General features: G+C 41.8%; 1 protein-coding gene across 1 annotated transcript in view; it reads right to left on the minus strand.

Moving 5' to 3' along the window:
- Positions 1-23,230, minus strand: part of FAM47E (family with sequence similarity 47 member E) — a 133,471-nt gene that overhangs the window by 108,207 nt on the left and 2,034 nt on the right. The window contains exon 2 of the mRNA XM_033960519.1: positions 10,461-10,836. Within this exon, the coding sequence (XP_033816410.1) occupies positions 10,461-10,836 (376 nt within the window). The remainder of the gene's footprint in view (positions 1-10,460; positions 10,837-23,230) is intronic.

Below are 23,230 nucleotides of genomic sequence, written 5' to 3' on the forward strand. Positions count from 1 at the left end.
GGTAGATGTGGGCTATCCCATTGGTCTCTGGATTCATCTGCTGCTGTTGCTAGGGAATGTCATTTTATATAATACAGAGCAAGGATCAAAACCTCTGTCTCCCCTCCCCTTCACATATATCCCCTCTACTATCAAGAATACAGAGCAAGGATCAAAACCTCTGTCTCCCCTCCCCTTCACATATATTCCCTCTACTATCAAGAAAACGGAATAAGCCAAATTATTACAGAATGCTCAGTGTTCTCCCCAGAAATTTTTTCCAGCCGGGTGGCATGAAAAAGTAGCCGGGTGGGGCGGGACAGGGAAATTTGGTGGTGGGGAAAATTAAGGGCTCCTTTTACTAAGCTGCAATAGCGTTTTTAGCGCGTGCAGAATTGCCACGCTACACGGCTAGAACTAACCGTCTAGCATGTGCGGCAATTCTACGCAAGCTAAGCGCGCGGTAAAACCGCTATCGCAGCTTAGTAAAAGGAGCCCTAAATGTGTACTATTTGTATTAGTTAATTATTATTAGTTATTTTCCAATGCTCAATATGACTGCCTTTCTTAAGGTTTGACACTTGTTCCATAATATATATATTAAATTTAAGAAGTATCCAATTCTAGAATAATTAGATATTTGCCCTCTTTCAAATGGTATAGAGCAGCGTCTCTCAAACTTTTTTAACTCCGGCACACTAAATGCAGCAAATGTTTTTTCATGGCTGGAAAAAATTTCTGGGGAGAACACTGATGCCCTAATTTTCAAGGTCCAATCACATCAAAGAATGATGCTTATCTGGGCAGTTGTATAATAAAAAGAATGGATAAGATAACATGAGAAGTGAAATTGTCATGAATCAGAGGGATACATACCCTGTAGGTCCTAAAAGCAGGCTTGTGGATTAGATATAAACTATGAAGGCAGTGGCATAACTAGCATATGTGACACCCGAGGCCCATCATTTTATGACACCCCCCCATCTGTATGAAAAACATGATTTTTAGTAACAATCCACACATCACACAAGAGTGTGTCTAGGAAAAGGCAGCATCTTACATATTGCAGTGAGCAGTACATCAATACACCCATTGTAAAACTAGTACAGATCAATCCTACACAGTCAATCCTAACTGAAAACCATGTCTTTCGAAAACACCGCCTAGTATGGAATATGTAATCACAAACTAACCCCTCTCCCTTTTACAAAACTGTAATGTGGTTTTTAGCTATGGTGGTAACAGTTCAGACTCTCATAGAATTCTGAGCACTTACCACCATGGCCAGTGCTAAAAAAAACGCTCTACAGTTTTGTAAAAGGGGGGATAAAATAGAAAAACGTAGACAAAGGTTAAATTGAACTACCAAGAAGCTGGACTCTGTATACAATGCAACACCACAGAAACAGCGATGCATCTCCCCTAAAGCAAAAAAAAAAAATAAATATAATTTTTTTCTACATTGTCTTCTCTGGTTTCTGCTTTCCTCATAGTCTTGACACTCTCTTCCTTTCATCCACTGTCTACCCTCTCTCTGCCCCTTCTATATGGCATCTTCTCTCCTTGTATTCCCCTTCCATCTCTCCCTACACCCCTATTATTCTGGCATCCATCTTCTTCCCTTCCCTCCTTCAATGGTCTGGCATCTCTCTCCTCTTCTTCCCTTCCCTCTCCCACACCCCCATGGTCTGGCATTTCACTCTCTCCTCTCCCTTCCCCCCACTTCCATCAGCATCTGCCCCCTTTCATTCCCTCCAACCCAATTCCATCCAGTATCCTTCCCCCTTATGTCTCTCTCTCCTTTCCCTGCATACCAATTCCATCAGCATCTGCCCCCTTTCTCTCCCTCCACCACCCTTCCTTACCACCCTGACCTCCTTTTTCTCCCTCCACCACCCTTCTATACTCCTCTCTCCCTCCAAACCAGCAAGGTCCCATGATGACTGCTTCTGTTGCCTCTGCCTCTGGAAGATGTAAGTGATGTTGGAGGGGGTGGGCCAGCAGACACAGGGAATTGCAGCAAGGTTCCGCAATTCCGGAAGCAGAAGCGGCAAATGCAGTCATCGTGGGACCTTCCTGCACTTCAGTGCGGCTGCTGACTCTGCTTCAGAATAAGTACGGCAGCTGTGCTGAGGTGCAGGTGCCATTTAGAGCAGCTTGGAAGGTTCTGGATCCAGCCGGCTGTGTACCCTCCTAGGGCTGGCACCCGGGGCGGTCTGCCACTGTATGAGGGGACAAAAAATAATAGAAAGAATGGATAACTTGACCAATTTAAACATGTCATACAATTATAACCACAAAAATACGTCATAAAATGTAATTCTAAACTCAAAAGACTCCAGACGAAAAGCATACTATAGAAAGGAAACCAGAAAAGACCAAACCTATAGTACTAAGATCCAAATGCTAAAATCGGACATGTCCATTATGAAGAGATGTGTGAATCACCGCTAATTATAACGAGTGAGTCTTTAAAATATGAGACAGTAACGGATAGCCAGACCTGGTGAACGGAAGTGACAAATACTGGAGCCAAAACCAGAGCACCGTGATGAAACTTGAATATGGATACCTTGCATTTCTTGGCGTTGAAGCCCAGCTGTCAGGTAGATGACCAACGTTCCAACAAAAACAGGTCCTGCGTCATACTATCGTGTAAATCGGAGCCGCTCACTATGTTAAATAGTTTGGCGTCGTCGGCGAATAGTGTTATTTTACCTTGAAGCCCCTGAGTCAGGTCCCCTATGAATAAGTTGAAAAGGAGCGGTACTCCACTTGTCACTTCTGACGTTTTAGAGAGGGTACCTTCAACCACCACCCTCTGAAGTCTACCATTGGCTATTTTTTGGGCTTGCGAGCTACTTTTAAAATGACCAAGTCAAAATGATCTACTAACAATAAATTTTTAAAAAAAAAAAACACAAAGCACACTGTACGCAGAGAAAATGTTAATAATCATTCCTATTCCAGGGTTTTCTCAAAGAGGTCAAAGCAGATGACTCTATGCACTGTCACCTCACTAACAACCATACAAAAATAGACAAATATACCCCTTCCCTTTTTACTAAACTACGATAGCAGTTTGCTGCACTGAATGCCCAGCGCTGCTCTTGACGCTCATAGGCTCCCTGCGCTAAAAAAACGCTATTGCGGTTTAGTAAAAGGGGACCATAGTGTAAAATATAGACAGCAGATATAAATTCAGACACATTTTGATCAGTAAATTTAAAATAAACTCATTTTTCCTACCTTATTGTCTGGTGATTTCATGAGTCTCTGGTTGCACTTTCTTCTTCTGACTGTGCATCCAATCTTTCTTCCCTTCTTTCAGCCTGTATGCTTCCTCTTCTCTTGACCTCATTCCCCTCCCCCCAACTTTTTCTTCCTCTCTTCCTGCCCTTTCTTTCTTTCTTTCTTTCTCTCTTCATGCCCCCTTTCTTTTTTTCTGTTTCTCTTCCTGCCCTCTTACTTTCTTTCTATTTGCCCTCCCCCAAGCCACTGCCAATGTCACTGCCATCGGGGAACAGGCCCCAAAGCCGCTGGCCGCCGCCCCCACCAACCTCTCCCTAATTCGGGCCGACCAGCATTCCTCTCCCCGATGTCAATTCTGCTGTCGGAGAAGAAGGCTGATCGGCCCAAGATCACAATCGATTGGGAGAAATGCTGCCGGGTCCTGCCTTCGCGGAAACTGAAAGTAGGCAGGACCCGGCAGCAAGAAGAGCAAATGGAAAATTTCACTGACCTGTCTCCCGCCTTAGCCCGTAGCGAATTTATGCTTCGGGGATCTAACATGTGCGTGCCGGCTTCCCTTCTCTTCCCTCCCCCCCACCCCCGGACATAACTTCCGGTTTCGGAGGGAAGAGAAGGGAAGCCGGCACACACACGTTAAAGCCCCGGAGCATAAGTTCGCTACGGGCTAAGGTGAAATCTTCAAGTGGGCTTTTTTTTTAATGTTGAGCAGCAGCGGAGGCAGCAGAATTTAGCTGGGCGGTCATCTAAATTACCCGGGCGGACCGCCCAGCTGAAAGGCCCTAGGGAGAACACTGAATGCTACACAGAAATATCATGCTAACAGAATACTGCAGTCACACATGACAGGAATAGTGTTAGAAGACTGCAACTAGGGCAACTGCCCCCTGGTCAGAGAGAACCCTAAGCCACTGCCTGGGCTTCGCAGTCCCCAGTTATGTCTAACACCAGCCCTAGCAGGATATACATTTCAAATCTGATATATTCTAATCACAAAATAGAAATAAAATTATTTTTTTCTACCTTTTGTTGTCTGTAGTTTCTGCTTTCATCTTCTTTTCACTCTCTTCCTTCCAGCGTCTGCCCTCTCTGTCTCTTCAATCCAGCATCTGCCCCTTCCATCCACTGTCTGCCATCTCCCCCTTCCATATGGTATCTGCCTTCTTTCTATGCCCCTCTCCCCTTTCCATCCAGCCTGTGCTCCCTCTCTCCTTTTTACATGATTCATTCTGCTCTCATTTTTTATCTCTCCTACACCAGATTGTCCCTCTCTCCTTATTTGTATAAAGCATTTCCCTTAGTCCAAACAGGAAATGACCAAAGAATGAATAAGAGTGTTTAAAGCAGAGTGGTCGAAGAGTTTAACTAAGGAACGGATCATTCTTAGACAGTAGAATCATTTTCGAACAACTGTGCTTATGTGTTCATGAAAAGTGAGATTGCCATCAAAAGTGATACCTAAGAGTTTAATAGTATGGCCTGTCTGTATCGGGGTAGATTTGAATTTAATGGGAGAGAGTAGAGAACAACCTTTCTTAATTGGGAAAATCATTGATTTGGTTTTATTGACATTAAGTGATAACATGTTAGAATTCAACCAATCATGTATTTTATCAAGCTTTTGGTTAATGATAGAGATGTCTGCTGGATTATCCAGGTTAATAGGGTGGATTGGCTGGATATCAGCATAGGCATAAACAATAAAGCCAATTGATTGCCCAAGAGTGATCAGAGGGGCCCAAAAAATATTAAAGAGAAGAGGGGAGCAGCATCCACACCAGGCTCCTATGCTAGATCCTCCTCTGTCTTGAATTTCACCTCTTTCCTACCTTAGAACTTCGATTTCTTCTTTTCTGGCTCCTGTATGGAATTTCAAAAAAGAAAAAGAGTTGGCTCACAGTCAAAATTTTCCCAAGAGAAAAAGATTGAAAGGAAAAGTTTCAATAATAATGAAACTCAGTTTTGGTTGGTTTGTAAAGCAAACCTCTAGTCTAAACGCTGTTACTCCAATGGACATCAGTATGAGCCATTTGAAAGGCGCCCAGTATGTATTAAAGGCTCAGGCAGTGACTTTACGATGACTTGCATCACCTAGACAAAGTCTAGATAAAGGCTGCCTCATACATCATGTTGTCCTTAGTATAAAAGAAAACCTCAAATATGTGAAAATAAATGAATAAGCAAAACCCTTTCAACCATTCACTCCTGGGATACAGCACATAATCTCCCAAGTCTCATAGAATAAAGTGTCAATGGCAAAAAGTGCCTGTGCTAAAGTAAAGTGTCCATGGCATAAAAAAGTGCCTGTGCTACAGTTAAAAAGCAATATATCAAACAGTGAATACACAATAGTGATTGCAAAAGAAAAAGTAAATAAAAATGCCCAAAAGAAAAGTATATATGCAAGTAAGTATAAAATGAATCCAAGTATTCAAAGTCAATGCCTTAAAGAAGTGATTCCCAACCCTGTCCTGGAGGAACACCAGGCCAATCGGGTTTTCAGGCTAGCCCTAATGAATATGCATGAGAGAGATTTGCATATGATGGAAGTGATAGGCATGCAAATTTGCTTCATGCATATTCATTAGGGCTAGCCTGAAAACCCAATTGGCCTGGTGTTCCTCCAGGACAGGGTTGGGAACCACTGCCTTAAAGGACTAGGAGTTCATTAAATAAGGTTGGTAAAAAGACTTGAAAAAAATCAGTTCAATCCTAAGAGAACACCTGTTCGAGTTCAAATTCAAGTTCTTGTAATACGTGTGTCCTGTAGTCGTTCAAGGGGTTTTACATAACACCCATTTCAACCTGATTGCACACTAGCCCCAAGTTTCAAGAGAATAAATACTTAGCTTGACAATAAATAGCAAATATTGCTGTTGCTGATAGAAATCTCCACTCGACAGAGCTCCGTTTCATCACCTTCATCAGGAGCGGGGATCAGTGGAAATGAAAAAGCGACAAACCGCAAATAAGGTTGTCAGCTGGCAGGGCGATGGTTAGACAATGAAGCCATCAACCACTTGTCATGGAGCGGTCACAAATAGCACCGCCACCTCGGAGCAAAGTAAAAACAATAATGGCGACTCGGGAGATTAAGATGCCGAGGGAGCCCAGACTAGGCCACGCTCCCATGTCATCAAAATGACGTCAAAGAAACGTGGAAAAGAAAAAACCAGAATGTCATAATCACAAACTAGATAAATAGAAGGTTATGTAGTAAAGCATTTATCCACGTTTTCATTGAATACTGTGGGGGGAAAAGATTTTAATTGAAAGATCTCCCGTTGAAGTAAGTACGTATTTCTGTCCCTGTTAAAGTTAGAGTGAATTTGTTCCAATATACCCCATTGGAGTTGAGAAAAATCATGGTGGTAAGTGTCATTATGAGAAACCATTGGGGCAGTCAGTTTTTTTGTGTTCAGACAACTGCGATGTTCAATAAGACGTGTTCTGACACTACGGGTAGTGCATCCTACATAAATTAGTCCGCACGGACAAGAAATGACGTACACCACAAACTGGGAGTCACAAGAAGTAGTGGATTTCAAAAAATAAGCTTGATTAGTAATGGGATAGACCCATTTATCACCTGAAACTGACATACTGCATACTGAACATTTTCCACATGGGGAATGGTAACCTTTGCCACGTTGAACTGGGGGTTTAATTTGAAAATCCGAGGAAACTAAATACTCAGAGAGATTTTTACCCCGGGTAAAGGCAATGCAAGGATGCTCATGGAACACGGGGTGAAGTTGTAGAATGTGCCAATGAGCTATAATGCTTGCTGCTATCTGAGAAGATTGGATCGAGTGAGAAAGCACATAAATGTGGTTAGAGGGGGTATCCCTACTATTGCCTGCCAACATCAGATCCCGGTTGGCATGCCATGCTCTTAAAAAGGCTTTACGGAGGACATTAGTAGGATACCCCCTAGCCAAAAATTTGTTATGTAAGATCTGGGCTTCTCTTTTAAAATCTTCATCAGAAGTACATATGCGTCTTGCCCGTAGGAACTGTCCAATAGGTATGGCAGCCTTGAGACGTTTAGGATGACAACTCGAGAAAGACAAAAAGTTGTTTCTTTCAGTGGCTTTGTGATGGACCCTGGTGGATAAATGTCCATCCTCCATGATAACATTAATGTCCAAAAAAATGATGGAATATTTGTGATGAGTCATAGTAAATTTTAGATAACATGTGAGAGAGTTCAACCAGTTAACAAAAAGATGAAGTTGTTCTTCAGAACTAGTCCAGATGAAAAAAATATCATCAATAAACCGCATCCATCCTGACACATGTTGAAATTGGATGTTGGTATATACTAGATCCTCTTCAAATTGGGACATAAAAAGGTTTGTGATGCTGGGGGCTGCTGTAGTGCCCATGGCGACTCCCTGCAATTGTTGGTAAAATTTATTATCAAATCTAAAGTAATTCCTTGTTAAGACAAGGTGAGCCAGCCGCATCGCAAAAGCAGTGGAAATCCTTCCAGGAGGGTCGCATAAAGCAAGAGTTTTAGCTACAATATCCAAAGCTAGCTCCTGGGGGATGCTGGTGTAAAGAGCTACAACATCCAAGGTCACCAGATATATGTCAGAGTTTGATAATTTCAGACCTTGGAGTTTGCATAAGAAATCTGTGGTGTCCTTAATGAAAGATCTAGCTTTGCCAACAAATGGTTGAAGGAAAGAATCCAGAAACTGAGACAAAGGTTCTAAAACAGTGTTCTTTAAAGAAACAATGGGCCTCCCTGGAGGGTCACTTAATGATTTATGAATTTTAGGAACCGTATAAAATACTGGAATCCTAGGGTGAGAAATTTGAAGAAAACGGCTTTCAGCTTTAGTGAGTATGCCGTTATGTAAAGCTTCCTGTACCAATTTAGATATTTCCAATTGAAGAGACTTAGTAGGATCAACAGGAAGCAAGATGTAATTATGAGGATCCCCCAGCTGACAGAGTACTTCTGTTTCATATTGTTGTCTGCTCTGGATGACTATAGAACCGCCTTTGTCAGCGGGTTTAATGATAAAGCGTTGATCTTGTTGGAGAGTCTGAAGTGCCTGAGACTCGGCAGATGTCATATTGATAAATTGTTTTCTAGGCTTACGCTGAGCAGTTTCAATACAAGTCAGATCCTTCAAGACCAGATCTCGAAAGGTAGCTATGTGGGGATCAATAGGACCCGGAGGTATCCAAGAAGACTTGGGACGAAACAGGGATGTGTCCGAATCACTGTTTATATGGGAAAAATACAATTTGACTTGTAGGTTGCGTATGATACGAGACAGATCACATCTGGACTTAAAGGGATCGTGTTTAACAGTGGGAACGAACGAAAGGCCCTTATTGAGAACTTTGGACTGGGTCCCAGTAAGGAAAACCCCCGAAATATTGGTGCCTAATAAGTCTTGGGGCTGCTGGACCACGTTTGGGGGCGATTCTGTAGATTGTATTGTGTTCTTCCTCGTCCCCTGCGCCGACGGGTCCACTGACCCTGTCGGTTTTGTTGGCCTAAAAAATTCCTATCTCTAGACTGGGACCGAGAATCACTACCACTGGCCGAGCTCTGATTATCGTCCGTAAACCCCTGATAATTGCTAAATTGGGCCTTTTTGATGATATGGACCCATCTGGAAGTTGTTGGTCTTGTTGAAGAAGCCAGGGATAAACTGATCCCTGTGTATAATCCTGGGTGTCTCTGTGTAATTTTTTAAGTTTACCTTGTCTCTGTTTTTTGCGAAACTCTTCAAATATACCTTGTAACTCAGAAAGTTGATCTTGAAATTTGGAAGAGTCAGGGCCTGAGTTTAAAGATTGAAACTGCTCATCGGCTTGTCTGGTACTTCTCTGCTGGACTCATTAATGGTATCAACCATTAGGACCATAAGATCCAGTGAGCATTTATTAAGAATAGCTGCCCACTGTTCTAAAAAGATCTTATTGTCCTTGAAAGTGCCAGGTTGCTTTTGTATTCGCAATCCCCTGGGTATCATGGATTTCTTTATGCATTCAATTAGAGTCAAACTATGTAACTCCATTCTAATCAATGTTCTTTGCAAATTAATCCACTACTCTTTTTGTGAATTAAGGGTAGTTACTCCCTCTAACGGTTCATCTTGTAAGAGAGAAGATCTAGTGGCCAACTGAGACATGTGGTCACTGGAAAAACATAGGGTGCATTGCCACGCTGGGGTCTCCATCACAAGAAGGGTAATAACTCACAAATAATAGCTAAACCGCTAAGAACCCTTAAGGACTCGGTAGCCAATAAAGTCCAAACTAAATTTCAAAAAAGAAAAAGAGTTGGCTCACAGTCAAATTTTCCCAAGAGAAAAAGATTGAAAGGAAAAGTTTCAATAATAATGAAACTCAGTTTTGGTTGGTTTGTAAAGCAAACCTCTAGTCTAAACACTGTTACTCCAATGGACATCAGTATGAGCCATTTGAAAGGCGCCCAGTATGTATTAAAGGCTCAGGCAGTGACTTTACGATGACTTGCATCACCTAGACAAAGTCTAGATAAAGGCTGCCTCATACATCATGTTGTCCTTAGTATAAAAGAAAACCTCAAATATGTGAAAATAAATGAATAAGCAAAACCCTTTCAACCATTCACTCCTGGGATACAGCACATAATCTCCCAAGTCTCATAGAATAAAGTGTCAATGGCAAAAAGTGCCTGTGCTACAGTTAAAAAGCAATATATCAAACAGTGAATACACAATAGTGATTGCTGTATGGAATACCACATTTCTAATGCTGCTAGTAGAGGTGCAATTCTACAGCTACTTTTTATTCATTTCACCTCTAAAGAAGAGATCAATCCCTACACATAAATGGGGGTTCGTCCCCTAGTTCTGAATGAAGATTGGCCTCCCCACCAGTTTATACCATGATCACCCTTGCCAATTCCCACTTCCCCTTAGTTAATTCTCTCCTTCCTGCTGATCTCCTTCTTCTTACCTCTCCCCCCAGTCAATGACATTTTGCTGCAGTATTGCAAGAAGCCAGGGGCACTGTGAAATTACTTAAACAAAACACAAATGGTAGTCTCTATAGACATGATTTTTAAAGGACATTAAGGGGCTGAGGAGGTACTGAATAGTTTCTCATTTTATGTCAATGAGCAAAACGTTTAGTACATTTGCTCCAGAGAGATGAATTAACTATTTCCTGGGAAGATTAATACTGTAAACAGTTTTTTCCAAAGGATGCAATATGTTTACCTCAGATGGAACACTTTCTTCTAAATGGGGGTAAAGAGCCAAAGGATGCTGTGACAGGCTGTATTCTATGGCATCAATGTAGTCTTTCCTGGCCTGCTGCAACGGAAGGAGCTTGGAAAAGCATGACTGATATTCTGTAAACCTTTTTCTTGTGCTTTTCCTCACTGTGCATGAAGTCTCAGGTACATTTTTTAGAAGAGGGATTGGTCCTCTTGCTCGGTCCACACAAGTGCGGTCAGATAGAAGTGGATAGCCATCTCGGAAATCATCTAACCCATGATGAAGGAATTGCCAGCGACGGCCATTGAGGGCATCAGACAAGTATAATTTGTTATTAAGCCCCTTCAGGTACTTTGGCAACAGTCTTTTCCTGTACCTGTAAAATAAACATCTTTGTTGAACTCTAAATGCAAAACAGGCTGAGCAGCTTTAACTAGGAATTAAAGTTTTAATTCCTCTACAGTGTATTACAATACCAACCCTCTATTAAAACTGTCAGATTTAAAGTATATATGTATGCATTTGTTAAAATAATTTCTATTTTGCCCTATTGCAACAGGTTCGGTGGATTACATATATCTAATTAATGAAAAGTCTATTCTCACAAGCAAGAAAATCTCCAATAAAGATTAGGTGTACTCGTATGGTGGTAATTAACTTCTATCTTAAATCAGATCCTCTTTGGATTCTCTCCAATTCAGTATCTCCCTATATCCTGAAATCACTCTCTTGAAAGCCTGGGCACCCAAACCTTGAGTTCCAGCTACCTTCTCTGTAGAAGAAGTAAAGATGAAATGATTTATGGTTTATTAGTTTTAATATACCGCCTTTTGGAAAGAACTCAAGGTGGTTTACAATAAAATCATTAACCAAGGGGTTAATATTCTGAAGGGTTTAACTGGGCAAAAGATGGATGTCTTGCGGTTTCAAAAATAGACATTTTCTCCACCTGATTTTTTAGATGCTTTTCTCAAAATATCCAAAGTCGAACTTAGACATCCTATTAATAATGCCCCTCCACATGACCATAAAACTTGTGCAAAGTAGTTTGGTCATGATAAATTTTTGTAATTATAATTTTTGTACCTCACTTTAATTGTTCAGTCTCTGAATTGTGAACTGCATAGAAGTGGAAGCTATTGCAGTACACAAATAAATTTATGTTATTTAGTCACTTCGGCTAGTCACCTTTCACTCATTAATCGTATTTTTCATTGTTATATTTTTTATGTTATTTCACAATCACTTATCATCTTTGTCCACTACTACTGTGTTTCCCTGAAAATAAGACCTACCTCGAAAATAAGCCCTAGTCACTACGGCAGCGCTTCCCCCCACCCCCGCCACACAGCCAAACCCCCACTGACTCTCCCTCCCATTAGAACGCCGCCGACCTCGAGACTGATATACCTTTCAAACGGCAGCATCGGCAGCAATCTAATCAGGCTGCTTCACAGCCTTCTCCCGCCGAAGCGTTCTGTGTGCCGCATTGCTGATGACATCATCAGTGATACGGCAGAGGAACACCCCTTCGGGAGAAGGCCGTGAAAAAGCCTTACTAGATTGCTGTCGACGCTGCCGTTTGCAAGGTATATCGGTCTCGCAGTCAGCGGGGTTCGGATGGGAAGGAGAGATAGAAGGGTAAGCAGGGGTTCAGTTGCGCAAGGGGGATAGAAAGATGCTGCATGGGGGGATGGGAGGAAGGGAGAGACTGATGCTGTGCAAGGGTTCTACTGTACAAGGGATGGGAGGGAGGGAAGGATAGAAAAATGCTGCAGAGGGAAGGCACAAGGGGATGGGTAAGAGGGGAGGACAGATGCTGCCCATGTGGCGGAGAGAAAGGAAAGAGGAAGAATTGGGGTGGAGGAGAGGAAAGGAGAGATGATAATTGTAATGAAAAAAGTAAGACCGACCCCGAAAATAAGACCTAGTGCATTTTATGGGTCCAAAATTAATATAAGACAGTGTCTCATTTTCTGGGAAACATGATAGTCATATTCAATCTCTCACTCATTCCATTTTTAAATATTTTGCACACCCACACATCTTACTGCTTTTTGATATACTTTAGACTTATTGTATGTCTTTTTAAGACACACTTCATTTTAATGATACAATTCATTTACATTATACAAGTCATTTCATCTCTGGATGTCACAAAATCAAAGAAAGTCCATGGAAAGATGGACTGAAACTTGACTCCCCCATCACACTTAAAGGCAATATTCTTCAGACCATTAACACTGTTAAGATTTTAGAGATTATCTTTGATCAAAAATTTTTATATCACAAACACACGTATTAGCAGCATAGTCAAATCCACCTTCTATAGATTACGCCAAATTCGCTCCGTCTCATTCAATATATAAATACATTCTTTAGTGATTTCCAAGATCGACTATTGCAACTCCCTGTTCAAGGGAATTACTCAAAACACATTAAATTCATTATGAAAGCTAAGAAATTTGATCATGTCTCGCCACTTCTTAAGAAAGCCCATTGGCTTCCAGTATCCTACCGGATAATGTATAAAATCTGTTTATTAACTTTTAAAACACTTCTTGCCAAGGCCCCATCTTTCTTTGACAGACTTCTGATACCCTATGCCCCTATTCGATCATTCAGATCAAATTATCAACATTTATTAACAGTCCCCTCTCTCAAAGTCATTAATACAATATATTTTTTCAGTCACTGCACCTCAAACATGGAACTCTCTTCCCACTTATTTAAGAGAGGAATGTCTTCTCGAAAAGTTCAATGTTTTCTTTTTAGTGATGCCTTTGATCTCTGACTCTCTAAGCTAGGATAAGCTCCTTTCCGATCTTAACTCAATTTCATAACCCTTTTCTTTTTCTCTTTCTCCTTTTCCTTTCTCAAATCCCTACCTTATGTGTTTCCCATATTCGTTTCTTTCCTATTTTATATTGTACTTCTTACCTCCCTTCCCCATTGGTAATGTAAGCATTGGTATGTTAAGTCAACATCTCATATATTGTACCTCCCTGAATGTTTTTAAACCTTTTATTTTTTTGTACATCGCTTAGAAGTAAGATTAAGCGATTAATCAAATTTTAAACAAAACTTGAGTCATTTAACCTTGGGATTTATGATACATTTTAAATCTATGACATAATTGATTGCATCATATATATTTCTAAATATATATCAGTTTTATTTGCAGACTCCAGATGTAGGCGCTGTGCACCAAAACACAGCTCATGTTGTATTAATAAAGACTTGTCTCCAATTTATTGAGTCCCTATGTGCTTTTTTATTCTGTTCAACTAATTGGTTTACTTTGGCCCTCTCTGGTTTGTTCTGATTGCAAGGATAGGTCATGCTCAAATGCAGCTGGCTTAACTTTACAGGCCAGCTCCACTGCTGTGAAAATGTTTTTACATGTTTAGTTGGCTCACAGTCAAAGTATGTCACAAGAGTGGTTCCATGTGCAAGCTGTCTTCAGCTTGAATCCCTCTTGAAGGAAGTAAAGGAACTGAGAGAGGAGGTGGCAAGACTGAGAAGCATCTATGAGAATGAGAGGTACATCGATGAAATGGTTCATGATGTGTCAAAGATTTCCAGCACTGGGGAAGAAGAGGTTATGCTGAGGGAAAACAGCTGGACTTAGATTATGGAAGATTGGTACTATGACTCCCCCCGCCCTTGAACTGAAGAACCAGTATGCTGTCCTGGAAGTGAAGGAGATGAGAACTTCCCAAGGAGAGGAAGGACCAAAGCTTGATATCCCAAAAATTACTGGATCCGTGACCACCAGGATGCTTCAGGAGTCTTTACAGTCTTAGAAAGATTGTCAAATAATATATCCACAAATTCTAAAAGATATTTAGGTCACTCAAATCATACTCCAGATCCTCAGAGCGAAGTGTAGAGAACAAATGACCTATAACTTGGCATTCAGAGTAAAAATGCCGAATTATAGGTCCTGAAGCAGGCCGTTTGGGCCAAAACATGTACATGTTGAGTCGAGTCATTGGGTCTGAACAAATAAAAGATACTTGTGAAATAAATTGAGCCCACCAGTCTTGATTGGACATCTCCACCCCTTGCTTTGTGAGGAGAAGGTTCATACAGAGGAAGTTTAGATTGCCGATTCCCTTCTGAGGGGTATAGAAGCATCCATCTGCAGACCAGATATGATGTCATGAGGTATGCTGTCTGCCTGGTGCTAAAATCCAAGATGTTACAGAGAGCTTGCCGAGACTCATCAAGCCTGATGACTATTATCCAATGCTGCTCATCCATGTTGGCACTAATGATACTGCCAGGTACCCCTACGAACATATCAAAAGCAACTTTGTGGCTCTGGGAGAGAAGGTGAAGCAGTCAGATGCGCAGGTGGTATTCTCATCCATCCTCCCTGTTGAGGGTAAAGGCCAGGGCAGAGAAGCTCACATTCTGGAGATGAATGTGTGGCTACATGGATGGTGTTGTTGAGAGCATTTTGGTTTTCTGGACCATGGGATGATTTTCCAAAGGCTGCTGAGCAGGGATGGTGAGCATCCTTCTAGCTTTTGCCATTGAAAAGGTGACAGCGAAAGCTAGAAGGATGCTAGGTTGCACAGGGAGAGGTATGGCCAGTAGGAAAAAGGAGGTATTGATGCCCCTGTATAAGACTTTGGTGAGACCTCATTTAGAATATTGTGTACAATTCTGGAGGCCACACCTTCAAAAAGATATAAAAAGGATGGTGTTGGTCCAGTAAAAGGCTACTAAAATGGTGCGTGGTCTTCGTCATAAGACGTATGGGGACAGACTTAAAGATCTCAATCTGTATACTTTTTGGAGGAAAGGCGGTACAGGGGAGATATGATAGAGGCGTTTAAATACCTATGTGATGTAAATGCGCAGGAGTCGAGTCTCTTTCATTTGAAAGGAAGCTCTGTAATGAGAAGGCATAGGATGAACTTAAGAGATAATAGGCTCAGGAGTAATCTAAGGAAATACTTTTTAAAGAAAGGGTGATAGATGCATGGAACAGTCTCTTGGTAGAGGTTGTGGAGACAGAGACTGTGTCTGATTTCAAGAAAGCATGGTTTAGGCACATGGGATCTTTTAGAGAGGAAGGGATAATGGTTACTGTGGATGGGCAGACTGGATGGGCCATTTGGCCTTTATCTTTCATCATGTTTCTATGTTTCTAATAACTTTTGGACTATGACTCGTATCTTATTATTTTTTTCTTTCTTTATTTATAGTTTTCAAACATTTGACAACAATATCAGTCAAAAAGAAAAAATACAGTGAACTGAAATTAGTTTTCATCGTACAGGGTCAAAAACATATGATCTCTACTTTAGGATAATAACAACTTATCAAAGTATGGTTAGTCCACAATTACAGAGAATGGAGCTAGAAAACTGACTGAGAAAGATTATAAGGAACTAAAGAGAAAAAGGAAAATAAAGACTCGGTTTGATAGTCCCAGAACCATTTATCATTGAGTAGAACTATTGGATCCAATCCTCATGGTGATGATGACTCGTATCTTAAATATAAAACTATCTTTAGATAGATTTTTCCTCAAAAATGCATTTTATTTTTTTAAAAAATCTGATTTAAATAATAAAAATCATTGATGTTTTATCTGCCCTACTTTCTGGACACAGTAAAGTTTTCTCAGTGTTGGTGGTGCTCCAGCAACCATTACATCTGAGCTGGCACTTTTACATATCTAAAGACTGAATGAACTTTTGACAGCGCTTTGAATAGCCTATGTATGTTCAGATCATATCTCACTGGATGCAGACCAATAATTCCTCTTTTAGACCTAATTGCTGACACTTGAACCCTAGCAATATCAGCAATAATATCTTTGTCCAATATCTTTTAAAAAAAATCTAAAATGTTATCAATATGTTCTCTAAATAGCAAATAAGATTGTTAAGAAATATACTTCTCTAACTGGAAGAGCTGTATGGATAAGACACCTAATGGATAAGACACCTGGGAGTAGAATATAGAATGAAAGCTAACAGAGACAGGGGTCCAATGCAGAAAAGTGTGTTTAGGCTTTTCACTCTTATTAGTTTAACTTTTATACACAATCTTGCAGGTGCATAATGCAAAAATGAGTTTTGTGCACAAGTTAACCATGAACGAAGTTTTGCATAGATACCAGTACACAGTTCATTTAAATCAATGCTAATGAAGCTATTAGCTATTCATATGCAGATGCAGAGAAGTGCATAGTAAGCGGAGTTCAATGCCAGGGCTTTAATGCAAGATCTGAGGCAGTGTAAAAGGATAGCTTATTCTTCAGCTTCTGTGAGGGTTTCATGTCTGTTTCTTCTCTTTACTGCAAACAAATATACCTATAACCTTTTCAGGATTGTATGGAGCATGGGAAAAAAAATAAAGATGGAACGAATGGGGAGGTATGCTGAACTATTGAGAACTACATGTCTGTGCACAGGGTTCAGCACAAACAATTATACTGGCAACTAAAGTTATGTACACATACACCTGTGGAGGTGTTGTAATGCTATTCTGCACGTAAATCAGAGTATCACAAACATTTTATGCTATTCTGCACGTAAATCTTAGTATCACAAACATTTTATGCACAGAGTAGCATTCTAGCACCTGTGTCCAAATATGTGCATGCAACTCTAGGTACTGATTTGTACGCAAAACAGCTGTTACTAATGCAGCTCTCCTTTTCTCAGAGGAATATCACTGATGACCTATCTCCAAGGAATAAACTATTGATAGGTCTGATAGGCATGTGCACTACAATTTTTTGTATTGGACCTGGTTAGGATATATTCTCCCTCTGTTACCTTGATGTAATTTGCTGTCCTCTACCTATTCTTATGTAACCCTCACTTCTTGCAATCTGTAATTCGCTGATTGTCCAGCCTTCTTCAAATGTGAACCTCCTAGAAGTCTTTCGACTATGGCGATATAGAAGAATAAAGTTATTATTATTATACATACTCTTTGGTTACTGCAATGAAGAGCTAAACTGCCGACACTTAAACTGTGTGTGAAGTGTCAGAACATGTTTTTAATGCAGTGCATTCCAAATATGGTCCAGAGAGCACTCATACTAAACTAGTGACAATGGTAACAAGTTTCCTAAATCGAAAGTCAGCCAGTCAGGTTTTCAGAATATCCACAATGATTATTCACAAGACATTTGCATGCCCTCCCTCCACTGCATGAAAATACGTATGTCTTATGCACATTCATTATGGATATCCTGAAAACCTGATAGGCTGGGGTGCCCCCAGGACCAAGTTTGGGAACAGCTACTCTAATACTGTACATGCATTCTGTAGTGGCTTTAGAATGTGGCTGGCTTCAGTGTGAAGGGCAGTGAAAGCTAAGTGTGGGGAACCTGCTAGAAACAATCCCTCTAGAAAGAAAAAAGTCAAACGTTTAGGCTCCATGTTGCACCTGATAAAGAAACAACTAGCAAAATCTTCCTGAGGGTAGAGCAACTGCATATTAAAGCTAGAGATTTTATACCCTGCTGGCTTTACAGCTCTAAATCCACAGAAACAAGCAACTCTATTAAGGCAAACTTTAAAGCTTGTGACAGACTGGAAAAGGGGAAAATGTTTGCTTATTTAAACAATATAAACGACTGGGGAAATGTAAGAGGAAAGTTCCTGAAGGTCAATATTATATCCTGACACAGTTAAAGGAACCAATAAAGCTACTTTAAATGCTTTTAACCTTGAGTAGTGCTCAGACTCCAAAGATGGATTGTAAGAACTCAATGTGGGGACAAGCCCCTGTAGAGATTCTTAATGGTATCTATCATTGCACCAGATTTGTGGTTAAAGGTAGTTTAAAGTGCTGTTCGAAATATGTTCATAACTCGTTAATCCATAAAGAAGCGTAATGTCCAAATGTGAATAAACTTCAGAATGATAATTTCAAAAGTAAACTTAGCTTGAAAATATCAACAGCATGAGTTCAGCTGGGTCCTGACGCGTTTCGCCGCTATGGCTTCCTCAGAGAACCCGCTAAAAAGCTGGAAAAGTTCAATGCTGTAAATATCCTAAACACACACAAACAACACAATGCATATTGATTATAAGGCTGAAAATGCAAGTAAATGATCAATAACTATGAAACGCTCACGGCGCTACCGGCTGAATACCTGATTCAAAAAGTGATTTTTCTGTTTCCTGTGACGTAAGCGCTCAGCTGAGCACTCTATATTTATACTGTGGAAGATGTGTCAATCACCTAGTGGAGAAACGCCCACCACTCCACTTCTTTGTTAAGACCAGCAGGAGAAACCGTCTGCCAGTGATAGATCCACTTTTGTTCATGTTTCCACAACCAAGCTTTATCGTTACCCCCTCTGATGTTATGAACCACCTCTAAAACAACGAATTGTAAGTCCTGTAGCTAATGTGGTGTAGTGTGCCAGTGCTGGACAAGAGGGGCATTCATGTCACCCCTTCTGATTTTACTCAAATGTTCAATGATACGTGTCTTAATACTTCTGATGGTGTGTCCAATGTAAAGCAATTTGCATGGGCAGAGGATCATGTAGACAACCCCCTGCGTGTCACAATCTGTATGGCAACGCAAAAAATGCTTCTTAGATAAACTAGGATGTTGAATATAGGCAGTTTCCAGTGCGTGATTACAAACGGTACAATGCCCACATTTGAAATGACCTATGGCTTGCGTCAAAGTACCCTCTGGTTTACTCACAAAATGGGAGGTGGATATACAATCCCGAAGGTTTCTACCTCTAGAATAGGCAAAAAGAGGGGGTTGTATAAGACTTTGATGTACCTGGAGAATGTGCCTGTGAGTATTAATGATCTTTTTTATAGCAAACGCTTTGTATGAGTAGGGGAGCGTGCATACCATCCGATCCTCAGGTTGATTAGGAGATTGCTGTAACAGGTAGGAACGATGGGCATACAAGGCCCTCTTGTAGGCTTTCTTGATGGTACTGTGAGGGTATCCACGATCCTTGAAACGCTGCCACATATCCCCAGACCGGATTTTATATTCTTCCTTGCTACTGCACAGACGCCTGAGTCTTAAGAATTGACCCACGGGTAAGTTGTCCCTTAAGTGGCGAGGGTGGTAACTCTCATAGTGAAGTAAAGTATTTCTGTCAGTTTCTTTACGGTGTATGGTGGTTTCAAACATGCCATTGTCAAAAGTAATTTCAATGTCCAGAAAAGCTATGTTGGTATAAGAAATACATGAAGAGAATTGCAAATGTGGATTACAGGTATTAAGCCACTGTAGAAACTGATGAAAAGCATCTGAAGTGTTAGTCCATATCAAAAAAACATCATCTATATACCGTTTCCACACATAGATGTCAGATGCGTAGGTAGACGTGTAGACATGTGTTTCTTCGAAGTCAGATACATATAAACATGCTAAGGACGGGGCCATAGTAGCCCCCATAGCAGTGCCCTGAGTTTGCAAAAAGAAATCAGTGTCAAACAAAAAATAATTCTGCTGCAACGCTATACTCGCAATAGCTACTAGGAAGTTGGTTCTATCCATAGACAACTGAAGAGTGCAGAGATGTTTCCGTATGGTTTCGATTGCACTGGATTGTGGAATATTGGTGTATAAAGCCTGAATGTCTAATGTAGCTAACAAGGCCCCCTGAGGGATGGAATGGGACTCCTGAAACCAAGCAAGCATGGAAGTAGTGTCTTTAATATATGATTTTGCACCAGAGACAAGGGGTTTAAGGTAGAAATCCACAAAGTCAGACAAGGGCTCAAGAATAGAGCCTATGCCTGAAACGATGGGACGACCCGGGGGATTGGTTAAAGTTTTATGTATTTTGGGGACAAATGTATATTATAGGGATGACTGGATGGTTTTGGTGGAGAAAACGATACTCTTTGTCTGAAATGATACCTTTTTCCAGTGCTTGTAGAAGGAGATGTTGAATACCATCAAAGATATCTACTGTAGGATCACCAGATAAAGCCCTGTAATAATGAGTGTCACTTAGTTGTCTGCGAGCTTCCTCAACATAAGCAACTGTGTCCTGGACTACAATCCCACTTCCCTTGTCAGCAGGGCGAATAACAATAGCAGGATCTTGAGCCAAAGCTTGCACTGATTGGGTCATCTCAAGAGACATGTTACGCCTAATATGAGTGGGTTGACTTTCAAGGCTGGCAATATCTTGCTCAACCAGATTGTAAAATACTTGTATGTGCGGATCCAGATTCCCCGGGGGGTTCCAAGTTGAAGGTCTGTGCAACCCCATAGGGCCAAAATCACTAGGTTTGTCCTGAAAAAAGATTTTTAAGTTACATTTCCTAATGAGTTTGTAAAGACTAATCCTGGTGTCCAAAGGGTTGTAATTTGTGAAAGGAACAAATGACAACCCCTTGGAAAGCACAGACACCTCACTGGCAGATAGGTTCCTGCTGGATAAATTGAACACACTGTGTGTGTCTATCAAGGTTTCGGGGGGCGTCTCCCCCTGGCGGTCCGTGGGCCTCCTGTTTTGTGGGAGGCCGTCCCTTGAAAATTTACAGTAGTGGAACGTGTTTGTACCGGGCCTGCCACTGTAGAACTGCTGGAATCTGAGCTAGGGTCCTCCCCGCTGGACCCACTGGAGCCCACGCATCCGGAGCCCACGGGGAATGCGTCTAGCTCGGCAATATTCTGCCAAAGTAGCAGCATGTAATTCTGCCCTAATTGTCCTCTTTTGTAAGAATGTCAGTTGTTCCCAATCCACAGATACCATTAGATACCATTAAGAATCTCTACAGGGGCTTGTCCCCACATTGAGTTCTTACAATCCATCTTTGGAGTCTGAGCACTACTCAAGGTTAAAAGCATTTAAAGTAGCTTTATTGGTTCCTTTAACTGTGTCAGGAGATGCTTATTTAAACAAACAGGAATAGCCTAGCTGTTTGCAATGGTAGAGAAATGTATCTATTCTATAGTATCTAAAACTCAGTGAGAACTAATTTCCTGTTTCAATTGTTCCTTATGTTTGCTTTTGCTCTTGACACTGTATATAAACCATTTTTACTTGAACCAAATATGTATTTACCATATTTTTCAGACCATAAGATGCACCGGACCATAAGATGCACCCATGTATAGAGGAGGAAAACCAAGGAAAAAAAATTTGGTTCAGAATTTTTTTTCTTGGTTTTCCCTCCTCTACATGTAGGTGTGTCTGGTGGTCTGATGATGCTTTAGGGACATGGGGGGGAGATGCAGGGGGCTGTGGGTGATGCAGGAGCATGCATCAGCAGGGCAGGATTAACCAATAGGCCAAGTAGGCACATGCCTAGGGCCTGAAATGGTCAGGGGGAGCCCAATGAAGGAGGGCATCAACATTGCTTTTTCCAAACGGCAATGGGCCCCTCCAGCATCGATTGGCAACGTGGGCTCCCCCCCCAATCGACGGAAAGTAAAACAAGCAAGCAACATGGGTAAGAAAGGCAACAGGAACTGTAATTGTGCAAGCGGTGCTGCTTGCCCAGAGCTTTCCTCTAACGCAGCTTCCTGTTTCTGCCTGGGCACATGGTGGGGTGGGTTGGAGCAGAGGGCCCAGTGTACTTGTGTGCCTAGGAACCCTCAACGAATTAATCCTGTCCTGTGCTTCAGGGCAGCGTTTGAGCACTGGAAGTGCAGGAGTTTGTGGCTCTGGAGCTGAGCATCTCAAGAGAGTGAAAGGCTTTCTGCAGCCTTTGTTACTTGCTGCTGGCTTCCCTCTATAAAGAAGGTCCTTGTGCTTCAGGGCCTCAGACCTCCTCCCCCCCCACGCTACGAGTACAATGACACTTCCCCCACCGGGCCTAGTGAAGCAGCCCATCCCCCTTGCTGCTGCGGAGTCTAGAGTCCCGGCCATGCTTCGGGGAGGGGGAGGCTGCGGTGGCCCCGACACTCACCGTTGTAGTAGTAGACCTTCTTCTTCCCTCCGCCCTGACTGTATGCCATGGAGTGGGGGAGGAGCAACAAGTCGGTGGTGGAGAGTGGGAACGGACATGGAGGGAGGGTGGGGCCTGACTCTAGGAGCAAACTTAACCCGCGGCAGGGTCGGAGCTATGGATCAGAGACTAATGGTGGAGCAGAAAGAGCGGGGAGCATTCACAAAGAAACATGTGTTGAGGTGGGGTACTAGATGGAAGAGGTGGGGCTATGTGGAAGGGGCAGGGCTATGAAGCACGAGGAAGCAGTGTGTGTGCGGCTGCTGCCATACAGAACAGCGTGGGACCAGGCAGGTGGCACACTCTACATCAAGAAAGGGCAGTCATCCAGCGAGGGAGGGGCAAGGAGCACGGAAAGCTTCTACCAAGACCGCGCTGGATCACCGGCATTTACAAAAAGGTACCGGGGGCGGGTGTTTAAAAAAAATTGCATTCGATACATGACGCATCCCCTTTTCCAGGGTGGAAAAAGTATGTCTTATGGTCCGAAAAATACAGTACTTACCCTGGTAAGCTCTTTTAGAGTAGATAGGGGAAACATTCTAGACTCCCGCTCAGTCTTTACTGCACCTGCACCAGTCTGTTTATGTTTCTCCAAGCTGTTTCTTGGATGCATGTCAGCTCTTGAGGGCTGGGAAGAATCTATATATATGTTTCAATTTATTCGGGAATAATTTCTGAGCTTCTATGCTGCTTGTGTTGGCATTTAACTTTCATATTGAGCAGAACAGTTGGTTTGAGCCTGTTGCTACAGGTGCCTCTACTTCACATTTATTGAGTGGCTCTCTGTGCTTGGGTATTAACTGTAGAGCAGACATGTCTGGCCCGCTAGCCAAATCTGGC

This window comes from Geotrypetes seraphini, chromosome 1 (assembly GCF_902459505.1).
Source record: "Geotrypetes seraphini chromosome 1, aGeoSer1.1, whole genome shotgun sequence".
Taxonomy (NCBI): domain Eukaryota; kingdom Metazoa; phylum Chordata; class Amphibia; order Gymnophiona; family Dermophiidae; genus Geotrypetes; species Geotrypetes seraphini.